Source organism: Dermacentor andersoni, chromosome 6 (assembly GCF_023375885.2).
Source record: "Dermacentor andersoni chromosome 6, qqDerAnde1_hic_scaffold, whole genome shotgun sequence".
Classification (NCBI taxonomy): Eukaryota; Metazoa; Arthropoda; class Arachnida; order Ixodida; family Ixodidae; genus Dermacentor; species Dermacentor andersoni.
The window spans coordinates 75,688,513-75,709,983 of record NC_092819.1 but is presented as its reverse complement, the minus strand read 5'-3'; the positions used below and the strand labels follow the sequence as shown (position 1 = coordinate 75,709,983).

General features: G+C 45.0%; 1 protein-coding gene across 2 annotated transcripts in view; it reads left to right on the top strand.

The window, feature by feature from the left end:
- The window catches only part of LOC126522398 (polynucleotide 5'-hydroxyl-kinase NOL9), a 50,045-nt gene that overhangs the window by 10,487 nt on the left and 18,087 nt on the right, over window positions 1–21,471 (top strand). For both annotated transcript variants that reach the window (XM_055066393.2, XM_050171146.3), the window contains exons 5-8: window positions 3,761–3,959; window positions 10,998–11,091; window positions 15,872–15,969; window positions 17,770–17,803. In XM_055066393.2, coding sequence (XP_054922368.1) covers window positions 3,761–3,959; window positions 10,998–11,091; window positions 15,872–15,969; window positions 17,770–17,803 — 425 coding nt within the window. The remainder of the gene's footprint in view (window positions 1–3,760; window positions 3,960–10,997; window positions 11,092–15,871; window positions 15,970–17,769; window positions 17,804–21,471) is intronic.

The following is a 21,471-nucleotide window of genomic DNA, read 5'->3' as shown; positions in this document are numbered from 1 at the left end:
TAGATGTTTGAGCAGAGGTTATGCATTTGTGTCCAGCACTATTTTCGTGATACCGCAGTCTCTTCCATTTCGTATGAAATGTGTTGTCCACCAGGGACAGTGTAATGTAAGGATTCTTTTTGCTCTATTTTATTCTCTTATCCGCCACTCGTGACCAGCCAATAATGGTGACAATGTGGGTGAAGCTCCGCTCTCACCTTTGACGAAGCTTGTTAGGGAAAGGAATTGGAGTCCTTACATTATCCCAGTCAGATTGATTCTTGAAGGCCAACAGCAATGAAACTTCTACGGTTGAATTGGTAATGAATATGTAGCACATACTGCGGAAGTAATTTTTGGCAAAGCTGCAGGGCTGGTAATTTTCCCATTTTTTTTTACTAGAAACCTTTGCGTGGCACATGGCACCTAAGCAGACAACGCATGTACCTGGTGGTTAGAGGATATTACTTAAGTTCAAACACATCGCCTCAGAGATTTTTCATTGCACCACAGGCAGACGTGGGCATGACATAACCTTGGAGGCCATGCCATGGGTTGGCATGTTCCAAGTCAAGCGTCATTCCCAGTATGCAGTAAGGGTGGCATTTCCTTTAGTTTTGGTACCAAAAAAACGTCCACTTTTGGTTGTCTTTTGTAACGCATCCACGCGTATTTAAAATGCAAGATGTTGCACAGAGACTGGCTCTATATCTGCACTATTTGAAGCTAGATTTTTTGCACTGCTCAAAATATTGTTGCTGTTGGCCTTTAAGTGCGGAGCTGCTGAGGTAAGTAAGCCATTCTTTATTTCCATATATTTCTTGTGGCACATTATTTGTGCCTGTGTAGATCATAGATTCGGTGTTAATTACTGTTTTATTCTTTAATTACTATAATGCCCTGTGTATTGTAAACATTAGCTGCATTAGCATAAAGTTGTTATTGCATTCTGAAAGCAGTCGGTTCATACTTAACACCCATTTGGTAGGTACCCATAACCACTACCAGATTTGAGATATTCATCCGTAATCTCACGGAACAGTGCATTAAAATTTTTTGTAATACTTTCCCACAAACTCTTCGTTATGCACTGTACTACAAAACTTTGGTACACCAGTGAATGTTATTGCACCAAATGCTTTCTGCCACTGTAACGCATAAACCAGTGGCAATGTTATGGCATGTGATAATGTGCTACCTAATTATTGTCTCCGCATTACTTCTTGGGTGAAGCTGCAACCTAGTGATATCCTCACTGTCCTTTATGCTATAATTTGGTGCACACTGGTTAAACAAATCGCTTTTGATTGGATTCCTTGAAAGAGTCTCTGCCAGCTCAAAAATAGCTGTAGCCACACTGAGCCAACAGGGGCAAATGTACAAAAACTAAATTTTGTGAATCAAAACGAAGGTGAATCCATATTTGACAACCTTTTACGATCTTATCATAAGATGCCTTGTTTTTAGAACTTGTTTATGTTTGTCGTATTGACACCAATCATTCTTTTTTTTTGTTTTTGTTTTTTTGTATTTGTATCTGGCCTACTGCACTACTCGCTTCAAAAGAATAGAAATACTGTCGCCCACTGATTTTTCTGTCTTATTTTTCAGACCCGCTCGTTTGTACAGACCTCGTGTTTCTCGTAGAACCATCTCGAAACATCTCGTAGAACCAATGCATAAATCAAGCGGATATTTTGGCTGCCATGAATATTTTATGAGCAAGTTTAGGAGCATTTCTGTTTGTTTGTGCCACAGATCATTCTTGTTGTGACCATTGAGCACAGTGCTTGATCACATTGTCCCTACGAAACAAAGACTGCTATATTTTTTAAACACAGCCAGAATCTTTAGTAATAAAAATTGTTAGTATTTTTCCCAGAATTTTACATGATGAGCAAAGGTAAAAGCAGGAGCCAACATTTCGACAAGTCCATTTGTCGAAACATTGGCTCCTGCTTTTACCTTGTTTTCGTTTTGCTCGTCGTCTTGATTTCCATCTCCCGCCTTCCTCATGTTTTCCCTCACAAAATTTTAGAATTTTTTCGCTTCAACTGCAGTATTTTTCAACATTTAATGTCGGCATATCTGTGAATCGAAGCAGTGCTGCCTGAAGAAGACTGTACCTTGCGGTAAATACCACAAGGCACATTGAGGCGTCTAACATAGTAGCGCAGTAAACTCAAGACAGTACAATGCTTCCTCAGTGGTACAGGGGCTGCAGTGCTGTGCCCACTAGGTCACGGGTTTGATTCCCAACCACAGCAGCTGCATTCCAAAAAAGCATTTTGTGTGCGCAGATGCATCATAATCAGCCTAATTGAGATCTGTTGCAGGACAAATGCCTCTTCCAGTGATCTCTACTTGTGCTTGCCTTGCATCAATTTACCCATTCCTATGCCTAAGTAGATTAGGTGCTCATGAAAGATACCTAGGTTGTCAGAATTAATCTAGAACCCTTTATTATGCCATTTTTACATCATGTTCAACACCATCAATCAATTAATCGATTGATCAGTCAATCAGCTTTGTGGCTGCGACAGTCAAAAGTGCTCAGTCCCAGGACATGTCTTATACCTCTTTGGGATCACACTGTGCATCCCCTTGAATATGAAAGTCACCAGTTTGCAGTTTGAACGAGGTGTATCCAGCAACTAATCAACGAGAGCGAAAGTGAAAGAAATGGTCTTTGGTTGTTCATGACTGGCCGAAAATTGGGAGCAGTGTATTTGCTTCTGGAATGCAACCTGGTTAAGCATGTTTCGAATGCATAGAAAGAATCAGAAGGAGAGCAGGGAGGAAGCGAAAATAATGGAGAGCTTTAGAAATAGGGGGCCCAATGTTGGCGGTTGCTATGAGCCAGGCATTCAAAACGCACAGAAAGGGAGAGAAAAAAGAATGCAAGAGGTGTTCAAAGGAGCTTTTAATAGCTAATGACTGAGAGGCATTGCGTTTGTCGAGAGACATCAACAATTTCAGTCAAGACCGTAGTGCTTGTGTGTGTCTCCATTCTCTTGCACGTGCATAGTCCTTTTGCACTGCAGTTCAGTATGATTGGTCACTGTCACATCTTGATTGCTGCTAGTCATGTTAGTCAGCCAATTTGTTGGTGCTGTTAGACAACATAGGGGGTCCCAGCAAGAACAGACGCCAGCACAAAAAAAAAAAACACACACACAGGCTGTTAGACATTTGCCACGATTTAAGTGGACACTAAATATGAATATTAAATCAGTTTAGGCTGATAAAGTACTCTTTTTAAAACTTCTATCTTAGTTAATTTTTGCACTAGGATGTTGATTATTGAAAGAGAAAACACAGGTCAAAGTGCCGCTTCTTGGATTTTGCTCCAGAACCCCGGCACTGATACATCAGTGTGACGTCACAGATTTCAGAGTATCTCCTCATATTTTGATCACCATGACGCAGTAGAAACTCTTGAAACTTGCCAAGTTGTGTCTTTGGCTCCTTTAGAATATAGTGTACCAGGCCATCTTGTAGCCTAAAAATTGACCGGGTGTAAACAGATGCAGTCAATGTCCATGACGTGACCACTAGCTGGCGCGAGATATTCAAGATGCCACGTCACTGCCCTCCTTTTGTTTTTGTGGGGTTTTATTCGGCTCCTCATGAGCCTCCTCTCACATTAGCAGTTGCTTTCCATTTTTGTACTGCAGAACAGTAGTCTATTCACACAGCTCAAATAATATTTCTCTTTAATGTCCTCTGAGAGACATCTAACCCGCCAGGAACATGTAAGAAGGAGTAAACCAATGTGCAGGTGCCGGGAGGCAACTGGCCCATTGGGGTCAAAAGCATGCCCCAACTACGGGGCCCCTTTCAGTCGCTGGGATTCCGGCTGACCATGGACCAGCCATCCAGGTTGCAACGCGATCCGTGGCGGCAGCGGACATCCGACCTCGCAAGGCACCTGGCCCGTGCAGTCAATTTCGGAGATCAGCGGCAGACGGCAAAGACAGGTTCTGCTCCCAAGTTCGTTGCATGCTTCAATCAACCGCCGTCACAGTCTTATCTTCGCAAGCCTCGGCAGCGCACCCAAAGCTGTGCTGTGCTGGGGTGACGAAGTCCGCACAGTTTATGTGTGGGGCTCCCTCTAAGGCAGACACTGCTGAAGTGAACTTTGATAAGCTGAACACTTCAGCGCCATTTGTTTTGTCTTTCGTGCACATGGCGCAGTTATCAATTTACTCATGTATTTACTCGTGTATGGCCTGCACTTTCTTTTCAGATTTTTTTTTTACAAGGTGCGGGCCTTACATGAGGCAGGCTCATGGCTACTCACTGAAGCCTGAAACTGCGCAAATAATGCAACCACAACACCCAACTATGAGTGCCTTTATTCACTTGTACTCGTTGCTTCCGCTGTCCCCTTCATTTTACGAGCTTACTTCATCGGCGCCCTTCCAAAGATGGCCGTCCTTAACGTCGTCTATACTGTTTGAGGTTCCCATCCCCTTTAAACCCTTGAAGACGGTCTTGAACGAAACCACATGTCATGCGTTCAATATCCACATGCACACATTTTGCTGCGATTCCCTCTTCATGTTCCTGAAAGCATCATGTGGCTATACAACAAACTGTACCACAGCCGATAATGTTTAAGCTCTCCGTGATGATGCCAATGATAATGCTATCATTAATGGGACAGTTACCAGTTCTGTCTAGTAGCAGCTTGCTTAAATTAACCAGCATGTATGTATGCACATTACGCTTTGTGGAACTTCTTTTACAAATTATCGCTTTTCGAAGTGTGGGATGGGGTCTTGCATGAGTAATATGTTAGACCTAATGTCAGATCAGAACAGATTTCCAAGGACACTTCATGTTCTCCTTTTATGGGTTGGGACTTTGTGCTGTACGTTTTGTTTGTGCTGCTATGTTTCGACTCTGCTTGTGCTGTATGTTGCTGTGGTGTTAGGTTGCACATATATGTTTCATAGTTTTCTCCAAAATCTCGCCGGACACATGTGCCATTACATAAACAGATGCTGAATTTCAGCCTAGGGCCAATTGGTGCACTGATGTAGTGGCTTGCAAAGGTGCAAACTGCAGCTTTTTTTCCAGGGAGCACCTGCATGCAGCATATAAAAAAATAATTTTCATTTGGTCACCAACCCTGCGTTGGGCTTACTTCTGACTATATCTATATATTCACATCCCAAACAACTGTTTAATTCCACTGATTGAAAGAGAAATTAAGAAAAGTGCACTATGTGAGCCACATCTGTGTTCAGTCGAACCCACCTATAACGATACCGGTTTTAATAATATATCGGTTATAACAATGAGAAGCTGCTGCACCGTCGACTGTTGTATGTTTGATGGTGAAATAACCCGCTTACTACAATGCCCCGATACCGCAATTTCGGTTATAACAATGAAGTCTGGCTGGTGGGTGTCCAAGCCGAAAGGTAGTGAAATGCGAAATCCTTCAAAAGAAAAAAAATTCTGTCCGCTGCACGATGGGCCGCTACTCCAACAGCCGCCGTTTACTCATTTTCCAGCCATCTCCGTGCGGCTCTCTCCCATCGCCCTTCTACCCCTCCGAACATGAATGGGCTGCACCCATAGCTCTAGGCCGCCGCACCCTCCGAAACACGATAGGACCGCGCCAGCTGTGCCGCAAGCAGATTGCCGGTGAAACGATGTTGCCGGTGAAAAGAAAGTGCTTGGCTATAGATTTGGAAACTAAGTGCTTCTAACCAATGAGACAATCGTCGCAAATGTGCTTGCATCAGATAGCAACAGCAACAACGGCAACGACGACGTGGTCGGGCTGGCTGCCTCAACTTTGTCCTCACAGGAGGCCTGGCAGATGCTTCAGCCCCTCCGGGGCTTCGTTCTGGTGAGGAACCTTCTGCTGCACTACGTGGAGCACTTGGATACCTTGGAGAAGGATGTCGGCAAGCTTGGCGTAAAGCATGCATGGCTGACATACATGGGCTTTTCTCGTGCAAGCCAGTGAAAAGCACTTGGCGAGATGCTTGTGGCGATCTCTCTTCAGCATTTCTTCAGGATTTCTCAAGCTGACCGGCTGCTGCAGCAGCATTCCCACAATTTTTAAAAGGCCCCTTGGGCCACCAAAGCGATGCCTCGGCGGTGCTCGCATATCGCTTGCCACCCGTGACACCTCTTTGCACTTGTTATAGCAGTGCCATTCTTTAACGCCAACAGCCGCGGCTTGTTACACGCGATCAGAGCACCCAGGGAGCAGTTAAACGAATGAACACAATCAGCAGCCGGGTGAAGGAAGGTGGTGGGGGAGGGGCACTGGCGTCCCCGCTTATACAGTTTTCTCGCATCAGCTCTGCCGTTCCCTTATTTTGATTTTTTCATGCAACCTGATTATAAAAATTATCGGTTATAACAATGGAATTTTTGTGGCACTTGAATATTTTTATAAGTGGTTTCACTAGTTTCAGTATTCAGAAGCAAGTAGGAAGCACATGAGCTACTAGTGCGGACTTCAAGATACTGCAAAATCATTCAAAAGCTCATCCAGGGAATTAATGGGCAAGCTCTGTGTGGTAAAAGCAGCATAGAGAGAGAGGAAAAGCAGAGAGGTGGGCCAGAGGAGTGTGGAAAAGCAGTGTAGCCTTGCCTGGTAGTGCCCTGTACAAACACAGGCACACACATGCTTGTAGAGGGAAACGAGCAACCGAAATTAGTTGGTGGGTGTACAGTCGAACCCATTTACAATACCGCTTTTAACAATATACTATTGGATATAAAAATGTGCAACCAATGCACCATCAACTTTCATATATGTTCCCTGGTAAAATAAACCACTTACTACTATGTTCCCATGCTGCAGTACCAGTTGTAACAATTAAATTAGGAGACTGGGGAGCGACATTTCGTTGGCACATCCAATATGTAACTTAATAGTGGTTTTCAAGGAATGAAAATGGATTTCCTTTTTCGGGTGTATGACATTCTTTTCCTTTGGTGAACTTTCCTCCATTTTGCAGGCTTCCACAGAATTGACTCGCCATAACCTAATGGTGTTCTGGCAAATTAAAATAAAGAACATCTTTTCTTGATTTATCTGTAGTTCACTCATGTTGATTCTTACCTAGCATGCTCAAGTATGCATATCTTCTCAGAACGGTTGAAATCCAGGCCTGTTGGTACATAGTTGCAGACAGTCGTGGTGTGAACCTCTCTTCTTATCTTTTGTCTTGTGTGACTGGTTTTTTTCCTTCAAGCATATCTTCTGCTCCAAAATGAACAGTTCCTGCTCCAAACTTGCTCGGATGTGCCAAATTTGCTGCTCCCAGAGCTGCTCCAAAACTCCCTTGGCTGCTTCCATTCCTGGCTACAGGCAACGAGTGATTTTTAAGACCTGAAAAAATACATAAGTAGGCATAAAAACACCTTTTTTGCATTTATAACACACAAACAGTATTTTAGGGCTGAATAATGTGCAGCTTTATCTTAATTATGTTACAGATTTCCCCACCTTTTCAAGGAACCTGAACATTTGCTGGAGTCTGTTACAATTAGTCATTTAAGCCTAAATTGCTAACGAGTAAAGGGCACTTCAGGGGGTCCATCAGATGTACAAATTCAAAAGGCGCTTCTATATAGTGACGGCCACATTGAATGTTGATGCCAGGGAATCGCCTACAGGTGATTTTTCAGTTTTTTACTGGCCTTATCAGGAGTGTCTTGCCCTTGCTCCACCGACAATGAAGTGCTTTGCTTTGTAAAGGACCCAGATCTGAGCATCATGGCATTGAGTAACCACAATTTTCTCACCAAATTGTTTGTACGTTATAACGCAGTTCTTCTCGCAAGCGTGCACAATGAGCGAGTTTTCAGTGTCGCTTCAAATGCCTTCACAAAAGAATGAGGGAGTACATATTATCGAAGGAAATTCTGAAAAGGAATTCTTAGTTAAGATAAACAGCGTGTGAAAGGCTGCAGAAAACACGTTGAAAGAGCCAGGCCAGCTTGATGTATTTATTGCATGTGTGCAATGCTAATAAAACAGGGAGGAAAGTAAAGTTAAGGTAACTGATTACCTTTTAGTAATTGCTCAAGTACTTTCGTGGGGTAGTAATTGGTAACTGCAATCATCACATTTTTGAAAGACGTAATTGTTATTGTAATCGGTTACTTTTTTCTGTGGCTTGTGCAAGTCTGGTATGGCCTCCTGAATCTCCTGCTGCAAAAATATTTAAAATTTTAAACGTAGGCATTAGCTGTGCCATTTACGCCAGCAATGTGCTCCCCTCGTGGAAGTTTGTTATAGCGATAAGCAAATGCAGCGGTTATCTCTTGTGCTGCCGGAAGCAACAGGTCCGTCATTTCGCGATAGCTGTAAGCAAATTGAGCACCCCTAAATAAAAAAACTCAGTTTTCAGAAGGCTGACAATGGTAGAATGAGAGTATCCTAACTGGCCAGACACAGGCTTTCACTGAATTTACGTTTATTTTTCATTTTTCATGCGCTTTCACAGCAAGTGCTCGAAGAGATAACCTTCTGCAGCGATACAACACTAGGATCTTCTGAGAAGGCTTGCTGTCGCTACCTCGAGCACCGTCGGTGAAATGCTGTGGTAGACTTCAGTTATCTTCTCCTGTGAGTCTTCTGGAGTCATCGTTTCCGTCGTATATACCTGATCCTTAATATAGCCCCACAAGAAAAAGTCAAGAGGGTTGACGTCAGGTGACCTTGCCGGCCACACGACAGGCCCGCTTCTCCATATCCATGGCCCTGGGAAGGTAACATCAAGCCATGCTCGTGCTTCACTGCAGCTGTGGGCTGGGGCCCCGTGGTGCTGATACCACACTGCATCAAGCCGGGATAGTGGCATGTTGCAGCAGAAGTCTTCAACCAGCCCTTTGAGGAGCTCTCATACCTCTTGCTGGTCAAAGTTTTGTTTAGACCACTCATATTGGTGGCAGGATCTTCCAAGCCAGTGGGGATTTTGCTCACTCCAATAATGTGCGTTGTGGATATTTACTTGACAATTTCAGGAAAAGTTTGCTTCATCAATCCAGAGTACCTCGGTGAGAAAGTGAAAATCCTACTCCTTTTGAATCAAAATCCAATTCGCAAAGTCGAGTCTCTTTTGGAGATCCCTCGACTCCAGGCATTGATACAACTTCGGATGAGAGGGGTGCAACGTCCAGCTGTTTTAAAAATCCTCCGGCAGTTCAGTTGGACACACCGAGCTGTGTGCTCACGCAGCGCGCGCTAGTGTGAAGATCAGCCACCATGAAAGACAAAACGTTGGAGCGAACCTCATTATTTATGACTGAAGCTCTATGCCTCTTTCTTGCGAAGCTGCCGGTTTGCTTCAGCGACTCGTAGGTGTTGAATATTGTCATCGAGTTCGGTCGCGTACCCGGGTTCCACCTTCAAAATATTCTTGCAGCCTGCCGTCTCTGTCCGCCTGCAGCTCCTAAGGCAAGGATCATGTCTGCTTTTCCCTCGTTGGAGAAAGGCATCACAAAATTGCTCACGTTTAACAGCTGATGCACGATAGTCTGTTTCTCGTTGTCTGGAACTACCACCTACCACCACAACCACGTCCGTCAGTCGCCTTACGCAGCGCAAGCGATATCGGTTGCTATTTTAACTCGTACAGCCAACGCTTGCGTTGCTGCCCTGTCGCTTTTTAGGCGGCAACGCACTTATGGCTGTTTGTACGACGAACACTTGGGAGCAGTGCAATCATGACGCGCAAGCGGGCATGTCACATTATGTTTGTTTTTTTCTTTTGTATTTTGCGGGCATCCGCATTAAGCTGAAAAACACTAATACTTAATAGATAGAAAGACAGAAACTGTCTATTGAGATGTTTTGCAAACCGCTCTGCAACTTTCTAACTGGAATTTCTTCCTAGCTTCGTTGCTTCAGAAGTTGGTTAATTAATCTTGACTAATTATAAAATTAAACAAAATACAAAAAATAGAGTGACAGACTGCATACAAAAGTTAGCAACGTGCATTTGGTCAAGTGGTCTTAGAGTGCATCGGCATATTTTTAAACTCTGGCTAAAGTTAGCTGAAAGACCCTGTATAACACGTCAAACAAGGCAAATAAACATGTTGCACAATCACAGATCACAGAATCCTAAGCCCCCCCCCCCCCCCCCCCGCCCCCCTTCTTCACTCTCCCCGATCCATCGCGCGCGAAGGAAGGCGGCGCGCTTCCTCCCCGGTCTGCTCCGTTGCGCACGCAAGACTGATCCACCATCGTCTGCTCACCCCTTCCCCCTACACTTTCACTCACACAAACAGCATGTGGCACGCGGTGCCGATATCATCGCCCTTGGCCTTCACACGGAACACGACGGCAACGGTGACAACAGGAATGCGCCACCGTGAGCATGCGTGCCATGTTCGCCTCTGTGCTCGCATGTGGGCAGAAAGCTCCAAACTGCATGATTTTGCTTGTGTGAACATTGAACTCTCATATCCAACATAGTCTGCAGGCTTTTCAGGAGCTAATTGGCCTGATTTTCATATGCGCTTTTGTGCTTTCCACATGCACTGCTTTTGTTGTTCCCTCGTTCATATAGCGTTGATTATTTTGATCAGTTCGGTCAACATTGTCAAACCTTGTACCAATAAAGATCGCATGCTGTGGAAATGCTGCGTCCGTCAATGCGCCGACCACGGCAGGGTCGTTCACCAAATAGCATACTGAATATTTAAAAAATGGAATATTAAACATTCAGTTCATGAATCGAATTATGCATTTTAAGATCACACACTTTGTGTATTCGAATATTCGTATATCGCACGGCCCTAATTTTAGTCCCTTGCCTCAATGCATTTTCCTCACCTTTTAAAACACTTGCCTCAACACACGTTTATCGGCATTTCACACTTACCTTTCACATCTTCCTTGATAATCGATATTTTCTTTTCAAACCTTCCTCATTGTTATGTAAACTTCTCTGTGAAAATGTTACCAGTGACAATACCAGCATGCAATTTGTGTGTACTCAAGCGAAGCAAAATTTGTTGTGTTCACACAGAGGGCCGTGCTGTGCCCTGCATTGTCGTGTGTGGACGCCAGAACACCGGGAAGTCGTCCCTTCTTCGAGTACTGGTCAACAGCCTCCTGAATTTGTGAGTATTATAACCGCCTCTTTGACTGTTGTCCTTTTCTTGTGGTTTGAGTGAGAGTTCAGAGAAGGAAATACTGCTGCATTGCCACGTTACTGCTGCATTTATTCTGCTGGGAGCTGGCGACATTCAGAAAATGCTTAGTCATGTATTGAGACAATTTGCCATTTTGAAAACTGTTTGGTTTTTACTTTTTTGAAGTATAAGTTGGCATACAAGTTACATCAGGGTCAGCTCCTGCAGTTCAGTTACTTCAGTGCGATTATTGTACACTAGACACTTATTAACTTGAATTTCACGGGGACGCTCACTGAATTCAAATTAAACAACATTCGAACAAATGAAAGTGATAAACAGAACGCTGTGCAGTAGAACCTCGTTCATAAGTTTCGGAGAAAAGCATGAGAAAAAAACAGACTAATCAGGAAAACATGCGATCTGAAGTCACTAAAAAATTTCCTGACTCAGCTGTAGTTACGTCATGCAAAGCAATGCACGGAGCCTTGCAGCACGAGATGCACCAAGCTGGAGGGACTCGAGCGGCCCAAGACGTGCATTGTCGTTTTTGAGGCTTCGGCAAGCTTACGTTTGCGCTCCCCAAACTCGGCGTCGGTCAGAAGCTTCTTCAAGTGGGGCATTTTGGCAGGAAATTTTGGCAGCGAAGGCCAAGGCTCTCATCGACCAGCATGCCAACGACGAACACGCGCGGTACGTGGACGCGGCCGAATACCAACGGAACGCCTTCGCAGCGGTCGTCATAGAGGCGTCAACCAGTGCCACGAGGATGGCAGTGAGTGTGAGAAGCGCCGGAGCGGAACAAGCGGAGGAGGTAGCCATCGCCCTGGCCATCGCCGACGCAGACTGCCACACGGTGCTGAGTGACTCGAGACAGGCGGTGCGAAACTTCGCCAAAGGCCAAATCTGCAGGGAGGCTGAGCGCGTACTGCGAGCGGTCAAACTACAAGAACGAAAAGTATGACTCAAGTGGTTCCCGGCGCATGCGGGCGACGCGTCGGAACACAGTGAGAACCACAATGAGATGGCACACGCAGCGGCGTGAGAGCTAACCAACCACGCCCCGGTGACAGACCGTCCGACGTGGTTCGGAACCAAGGACCGCATGACAGATTACAGTGAAATAACGAAAGCCTACCGCCTGGCTCGCAAGACTCTCCCACCCCCGCACCTGAGGCTAAGTCGAGCGAAGGCGGTAGTACTGAGACAGCTCCAGACCGGATTGCTACCGAGCCCGAGACTGACGAATCGCATGTACCCCGAGACATATCCAACCAATAAGTGCAGAGTCTGCCGGAGGGAGACCACAGACTACATGCATATCTTGTGGGACTGCGTTAAAAATCCAGAAGATGCAAAATCAAGAACGCTTCCACAGCGGCTCGAGGCAGCCGCGAAGAGCTACGACCGAGACGAACAGCTCTGGGCCATCCAGCAGTTCTTCGAGGCACTCGAAAGGCAGGGACCCAGCGAGCCAGCAACGGTGAGCGGAGACCTGCGCCGAGTAACTTTGTAGATGACGTAGGCCCTCGTCGTGACGCGCGAGCGCTCAACTGCAGGCATAAATAAAGTTCACTCCAATCCAATCCAATGGCTCGCATATTCGGTGCAAATTGTTGCAGCATGAGACGCTGACGCGCGTTGTGCAGGTGGGGCCCGAGTGACCCGACACTCATATTGGCATTTCCCTGTTGCATAGTATTGTAAGATGGCGACAGGAAACCAAAATTAAACCAAGCTGGTGGCCAACGCCGGTATACGATGCCTACAATGCTGCCAGAGCTAAACATTTTGCACCGCCTGTAGCAGAAAATGGCAGTACCTGTTAAATGCGTTCACTTTGCTTCCAACAACATTACACCCCACGCACTGTCAAGTGGGTCGGTGAAGATGCTTATCGCAATAGAGTTGGTGGCAATAGCTGTGAATGCGGCATGCAATGGCCCTGGATGAGATTTGCTGGTACTGGAATAGAAACACAGTGCACACCGGCATTTTCAAGTGAGAAGAGCGGGGTGAGTATTGTGGGGAAGCTGCTGCCGCTACTGTTCTCGATTCCGTGTGCTTCGCCCCTTTTCTTGTTTAAATGGGATCTAGCAGACGGAAGACATATCGTACGATTGCAGTTTGGCAATGTACTGAGCGTTTGTGCCGAAAGAGTGTGTTCTTTGGGAACATATGAACCGGTACAGAAGAAGCATAATTTTATTGGGTCATTTTTTGTGTTCTCGATATGAACATTGGTGCTTGCAAATCGCACATAACGGAATCATATGAACGAGGTTCTTCTGTATTTGATAATGAGAGAAGTGGGAATACCTCTGGAATCATTATTTATTTAGGAAAGAAATCCGTGATCGTTTTCTACTTTTTTTCTCTGAAAGATATCGCTGTAAGCTTGTCTTCGCTTGCGCAAATGTGTTGGAAAGAATCTTCCTCATCCTCTTCAAAACTGAAGAACAGCTGTGTGCGATTGAGTCCTTCCATCACCTGCAATAACAAAGGCTGCACTGGTGCTTCCTCTTCTTTATCAGCATCATCATTGTCATCATCCACTGAGAGGTCATCACTGGCTACAGCAGAATCTCGTTCATACATTTTTTTCTAAACACGTGATAAAAGATGTATTAACTGGGAAAATGTACGACCTGAGCTCACTAAAAAATTTGGCAAACTCATCTGTAGTTCACATCTACGTAATTCAAGGCTTTGTGCAAATCGTTGCACCTTGCGACTCGAGGTACACCGATCTGGTGGAGCCTGAGTTGCTGGAGATGCGCGCTGTCCTTTTTGTGGCTGCGGCAAGCTTACCAAGCTTACATTTGCACTCTTCAAATGCAGCCTGGATCAGCAGCTTGTTTGGGCGGGCCATTTTGGCATGAAGATTTGGCATGCCCGCTGGGCAAGAATTTTTGCAGCATGAGACGCTAATGCACATCCCACTAGAGGGAACTGAGTGACTCGAGATGCACTTTGTCCTTTTGTTATTGCGTAGTGTTTTAAGACAGCGATAGGTAACATAATTGAGCTGGTGGGCGATGGTGAAATATGATGCCGCCAGAGCAAAACATGCCTCTCTCTTCACGCCATCTGTAGCAGGAAATGGTGGTATGTTTGGGCTATTGCCTATTAAAAGCATGCTGTACATTTCCACCGGCGCTATGCCACACGCACTGTGAAACAGATGGGTGATGATTGGTGATAGCTGTAAATGCGACATGCGACAAAGCACAAGGAGATTTGCTGGTGTTGGAAGAGAAAGCTACATGTATATGCTGGCATTTTCACTTGGCACGGGCGTTTCCGTGAATGCTGCCATGGCCGGTGCCTGGTGATCTCGATCGCAAGTGCCGTGAAATTGTACAAAATGGGATAGCTTTAACAAGATTCTACCGTAGGTACAAGTTTTCGGCACCATACTTCAAACAATAACTATTTTAAAACATCATTGACTATTACGATACTCCCTAGTGCAAAATTTGAGCGCAGCTGTATACGTGTCTTTTTTTTGCAATGTATTGAGGCATTGCACGAACTGGCAGAGCCACGACACACGGTGCTGTATTATATAGACCGGCCATATAATTGCCACTTCCTTGCAACTGCAGCTTGTGCAACAGCAATCTTTACCGGGAGACGCTTGTGGCAAAGACGGCGAGCTTTCTGGTTCTTTTTTTAAAGTGAAAACCTTAAATTGCTCATACCCCCGATGGCCTTGAAAAAGAAAAAAGGAAATGCATCATCGGGTCCAATGGTACAAAAACTATCATCAGCAGCGATGGCTTTTACCCCCCTTAAGCAAGCAAAAAATGCAATAACGCATCCGTCTCCTAATGTGGAGGCTACAAGCACTTGTCAAAGTGAAGTGTACAGTGCATACATTCAGTGGAGTGATGCATACAATGTACAGAAACATGGCGTCTAGTCCAGTGGAAAAAAAAAAAAGTGACCTTCTCGATGGCTCATACCCCTGTAAGGCTGAGGCTACAAGCACTTAGCAAAGTGAAGTGGACAGTGCATACATTCATTGAAATTACCTAGTACAACACACGGAACAATATGTGTTTCAATCCCCTGCTGAGAGGATGCAACGTAATGTCGAAGAGAAACGTCATTGGCCCGAGTCTCGTGCCACCATACGAGTGCGTGAAGCTGCAGCCAAGCATCGAAAACAAGCCGAAGAAGCAGAACTGCGAAAGCAGCAACGTGACGTTGCAAGATGGTGCATTACCAAGTGTGCAGCAGCCTTTCGCCTTCATGTGTTACAGGAGCGTAACATGCTACCGAATGTTCGTGCTTTCCCCCGCACGGCCAGCGCCATGGATGCGCGGATGTGAGTGCCATCTGGAGGGGCTTCAAGGTAGCTTCTCCTCATCACGCTCTCTTTGCTCTCGGCACATTTCATCCCCCGCTGCTCTCCGCATTCGCTCTTTCACCTTTCACTGTGCTTGTTCACTTAGTTAGGCGCCGAGGCACGCCACGCTCAACACAGGAATGGGCGCTTAACAGCTGTGGTCTAAAAAATTTTGGTTTAATGCCCAGCTTTCCGCCCTTAAAGAAATCAGAGCCACTGGTATTGGGGACATTCATCTCAAATTATGTTTCACCTTGCCTGAACCAAAGTGTGATGAACGAATCTGATTAATCTGACTGTTTTTGTGTCCGCAGCTGCTGTTTGCAGTAATATCCCGACTAGTGGCTTGTCTGTTTTTTTATAGTGACCGATGGGAAGCCTCGTGTCACACATCTCTTCATTCTGTTTCAACAGCTGCTCCGAGGTGCTGTACTTGGACTGTGATCCCGGCCAGTGCGAGTTCACCCCTCCAGCTACTGTCTCACTCACCCGTGTCACTGAACCACTGCTAGGTGAGCCAGTGTTGCTTGTTAAGGTGGCGCTGACTGCTCGGGTGATGAGGTAGCCTCATGCTTTCACCCTGAAGGAAGCCGCACAACTTCAAACAAGCTGCTATCTGCCTCAGTAGTTCAGTTGATATAGCATTCTGCTGCTCATCGGGTTCGATACCGGCTGCTATGGCCGCATTACAATGAGGGCAGTATGCAAAAACGCTCGTGTAATTACGTGATGATTATGATGCATGGGGTGTTTTTGGCTCAAGGGCCAGGGATGTGTATTTAGATGTAAGTGCCCATTAAAGAAAGATGATAAACAGGTGGTCCGATGTCACCCACTTTGGTCTGCCTCATAATTAGGTCAGGGCTTTAGCATTTAAAACCTAAAAATTAAATATTTAATTAATTTGAAAGATAAAACCCACAATTCGACTCGATTTTAATGTTACAGGTTGTCTCCAAATTTTAACGACCAAGTTTACTTTGTTGTCAGTTACACAAGATGCTCTCTAGTTTGTACAGACCTTTAAAAATTGGCTGTGGCTTATACTAGGCCAATTTCCCCTCTTCAGTTGGACTGATTAAAGAGGCAGGAATTACACGTGCGGCAAATAGCAATGTATAAAAAGCTAGTGATAAATTTCCACTAACTAGTAGGGCTGTGCAAATACCGAATGGTAGATTTCAAATTGAATATCAAATCGAATCAAGAAAAAATAAAGCTGAATGTCATATATCGAATATCAGTTTCATGCTTGCAAATTTAAGGTAAGAAAATACGGTGATGCACACGCTCAGGAGTCTGCAGTCGAAACCGTTTATAAATAACTCAATAGTTCTGCGAAAAGTGGGCGTTATATCACTAGTTCGTTATACATAGACACGCCCTTAAAGATGCTCAAAAATTACTGCACTGAAGCTGGCTGGCACAGCAGTTACAATTCGGTGGCCCTTTGGTCCAAAAACCAGGTTTTCACTGTCGTTCTTGTTCCTTGTGTGTTCCCGCACATAGATGCAAATTTCCCTTAGAAACATCCCATCTAAGAAATTAAATGCGGCATCGTATATCTTTTTCAAAATGGCACCCAGGTCCGATCTCCTGTCATTTTGAAACTGCAAGCGCAACCTCCATTTTGTATTCGAAAGCTTGGGATATATTTTACTGCCAGCGAGACATGACTGTATTCGTGATCCATGATTTAATGATAGCAGCGTTGTAACTGCCGATCCTTTGCAACATTGCGCGGTGTGGTGCAGCAATCTCGCTGACTCTGGTCGTGTCGACAGGAACGCTTGAGCGACCATTGTTCCAATGGTGGAAAGACATAGATGGTCGTTTCAAGTTGTTGAAACAGGTGTAATGGACGTGGTGCCCCGTGGACAATTGCGCAAGAAACGAGAGTGATGCCGTCATGGCATCCGATATCGCACGACGGCACTCACGCCCAGCGCATGGAACACGGGTGGCCATGGTTTCCCATACACACTTACTTCGTGACCGAAATGCACTGCAACATAATCAATCTGCTAATGGATGTTGTCCAAATGTCCAGGCTTTTTGCATTAGCCACAGATTATTTAACGTGTGAAAGAATACAGCTTATGAAAGTTAAGCTTTTATTAATAAAGTTTACCGCGTAATTCAGATAAGCGAAAGTGTTCATGTTTATAGGAGGGATTGCTTCCCTGAGTGCAGAAACGGTGCTTGTGAATTAATGAATGTCTGCACTGCATGAGAGGTCACATTGGCTCGTGCCATAGGTTAATGGGGATGTTCAAAGCAATGTGACGTAGTGCTTGTGTGAATCTTTGCAGGGCCACCATTTACGCATGTCCGGACACCTGAAAAGTGAGTGCAGCTGGGCTTTTTATTTTATGCGGTGCTTCTATGTTTCGTGCTACCATATAATGTGACTGTTTATTTCCACTTGATTGGAGCTGCAGCATGTATTTTGCTGTGGCTTTCCTCCTTAGGCAACATCTGAGCCGGTCTAGCATTTCATCAACCATAAATTTTCACACTTCGTTAAGGCCTTAAATTAATGGAGGCGCATCCGCAAACTTGTCTCTTACAAACACAGTATTTGGGAGACCTGAGTTAGTACCTTATGTTGTCATGTAAGGAACGCACTTTTCTTCTTGAATTTGGGTCAGAATTTTTTGGGCATGTCTCATGCTCAAGTTAGAAGCGGAGACGTGCTTACTTAAAAAACAGATGTGCCTGCCACCGTACGCGACAGCCTTTGGAAGCCTTCATTCTAGCTTCGTTTTCTGTCCCATTCATATCTTACTGGCACGTAACTGTGGATCTGGAGCAGCTGTAATCTGGTCCACCAGAAGTGCATTGTTCAAAGGTGAAGTCATCCTCAGACGTGGGCTCATGCTCCGCGCTGCTCGTAAGGTTGCTTGACGAAAAAAAAAAAGAGAACTGTGAGGTCTTGCACACAAAGTGTGAACAGAATGTTGTAGTCGAGGGCACCCACATACACTTCTACTGGCGTGGGATGAATGAAAGCTCAATGCACAAATGTATGTATGAAGCGTGGGAAAGTCTCTAAGCTAAGGGTGGCGCACGTTAGTGCGCATTGCCTATGGAAAGCCACACACTTTGCACAAACGTGTACGCACAAGACAAAAGTGCAACAGGATGCGCCGTCAGAGCTGGGAAATGAATTTCGTCATTACATCGAAGTCTACTCAATGAGCTTCCTTCTAACTGCCAAGCGTAGAAGAAATAAATGCACCAAAGTGTAGCTCGGTAATAAGCAATACGATGTGCTTCTATGCACCATGGTGATACCATGTAGCCATGGATGAAGATGTGCATGCCAGGAAATGCGGGGGTGGCCAATGTACGAATAATTTTAGAAATATGCTTTCTTAACAAGTAACCCAAAATTTGGGTCTGTGGCCTTTAGGGCACATTCACGCTGGGACACTTGGCATCTAGAGCAGCACAGAATCCAATTCAGTGGCAGCGAGTTCTGTCGAAAGGGCCCCATTTGCACCCATCGGTTCCAGGCTGATTTTTGTCATGGCTGCCACCAGAATCCTTCATCGTGAACCAGTCAGAACCACCACCGCCGCAATTGTCGTCGTCTCTTCTTTGGCAAAGGCCTCTTCTGCTCTTGATGCATAGCCAAAAAATGTGCTTGCCAGGAGTCCCAGAAGTGTCGCTTCTTCCTCAGTGCTCATCTTTGCAATTGACGCCAAAAAAAGCATGCAAACTTAACATGCGCGGTGAAAGCGTGGGGCATGCAGGGACATCCGGAATACCCCGAGGCGCTTCTAAGTAGGCGCATGCTCGACAGATAGCGCTAGTTGTAAAATATTACACACTCTTGCTTTTTTTGTCGCAGTATCTTGAGAGTTATTGGTGGCGCAATGGGCAAGCAATCTCAACAATGCATCTTTTTGAAGGCAGGAAACTTCAAATTGCTGTAGATGCTGAATGCCCCAGGGTGTACATGGCATTATACAGGTGTGCTCTTTTATACAAGAATATGCCGTATAATGCAGCACTTCTTGCACGAACTGCAGCTCCTTGCGCTAGGTATGTGGGCTTGAACGATTATTTGCTGTTAGTAAGCCTACAAATCTCTCAGCAACTGTACACCAATTGCTGGTTTTCTATCTTTGGTTCTAAGACCTTGCTTTAACATGAGTGCAATGAAAACTGATCCTCTGGCTGGAAGCAGGCATCAAACTGCTGTGGTGGCTATTCTGTTGAACATTGTACAGTTGGAGATGAAGGATTGTGGGCTGCTGGCTACATGAAAAAGCTTAATGTCGTTGCAGCTTCTACACATAGCCAGAAACAGATTTGTGCTTTATGCTGGCTCAATGCACACAGGGTCCACAAACTTTTGACTTGAGTTACCTTAGAATCCCAAGATGAGGTATGTGTTGAGAGAGCTCCACTTTTAGAAACAGCAAGAAGCTTTGCTTCAGAGCAAAGATTTGATGTGTTAAAAGGAATCCAGCAGGGACTGTCAGGATGTTACACAAAGAGTGAAAAAAAAAATGAAAGAAAGTATCAGGTGAATGTTCACCGTCGGCTATAGTTTATGGGAGGAACACCAGGTTGTGTGCCATTTCTCTCGCACTAACCAAAATGACAAATGCGCTTACCGGGGTACATTAAGGAGTACATTAAGGAATACAGGATGCTTACATAAATAACTTGGAAAGTATCTACAGAGATTGCACAGCTACCTTAATTCTCCACAACAAAAGCAGGAAGATACCTATAAAGAAAGGGGTCAGACAAGTAGACACGATCTCTCCAATGCTATTCACTGCATGCTTGGAAGAAGTATTCAAGCTATTAAACTGGGAAGGCTTAGCAGTAAGGATCAGCAGCAAATATCTCGGCAGCCTTGGATTCGCAGATGACATTGCCCTGTTCAGCAACACTGGGGACGAGTTACAACAAATGATTGAGAACCTTTAACAGGGAGAGTATAAGAGTGGGGTTGAAGATTAATATCCAGAAGACAAAGATAATGATCAATAGCCGGGCAATAGAACAAGAGTTCAAGATCGCCAGTCAGCCTGTAGAGTCTGTGAAGGAGTACATTTACGTAAGTCAATTGATCACAGGGAACCCTGTTCACGAGAAGGAAATTCATACAAGAATGAAAATGGGTTGGATTGCATACGGTAGACATTGTCAGCTCCAGACTGGAAGCTTACCATTATCATTGAAAAGGAAGGTGTGCAATCAGTGCATTTTACCGGCGCTGACATATGAGGCAGAGACTTAGAGACTGACAAAGAAGCTCGAAATCAAGTTAAGGATCGCGCAAAGAGCGATGGAACGAAGAATTTTAGGCATAATGTTGAGACAGGAAGAGAGCGGTGTGGATCAGAGAGCAAACAGGGATAGCCGATATTCTAATTGACATTAAGAGAAAGAAATGGAGCTGGGCAGGTCATGTAATGCGTAGGTTAGATAACCGGTGGAGCATTAGGGTTACAGAATGGGTGCCAAGAGAAGAGGAGTGCAGTCGAGGACGACAGAAGACTAAGTGGAGTGATAAAATTAAGAAATTCGCAGGCGCTAGTTGTAATCGGTTGGCGCAGGACGAGTAATTGGAGATTGCAGGGAGAGGCCTTCATCCTGCAGTGTACATAAAATAGGCTGAATGATGATGATGATGATGAGGATGATGATGATTTGCTTGGTCTTGTTTGGCACACCAGCCACGGTGGCTCGTTGGCTATGGCATTCTACTGCTGAGAACGAGGTCGTAGGTTTGATGCCAAGCCACAGCACCTACATTTCGATGGGGGCAAAATGCAAAAATGCTCAGATACTTAGATATAGTTGTGCATATTTGAGAACACCAGGTAGCCAAAATGATAGGCTTGTGCAAATATTTAAAAGGTATTCTCCTCGGCTCAAATTTCATTGTTCAATGTTTTAGAGGTATTCAAAATGAACGAATGCTAATTTAAAAACGTACTATAATCGGCAGTTTCAGTTTCTTTGAGCAAGTCACATTGTGGGGCTCA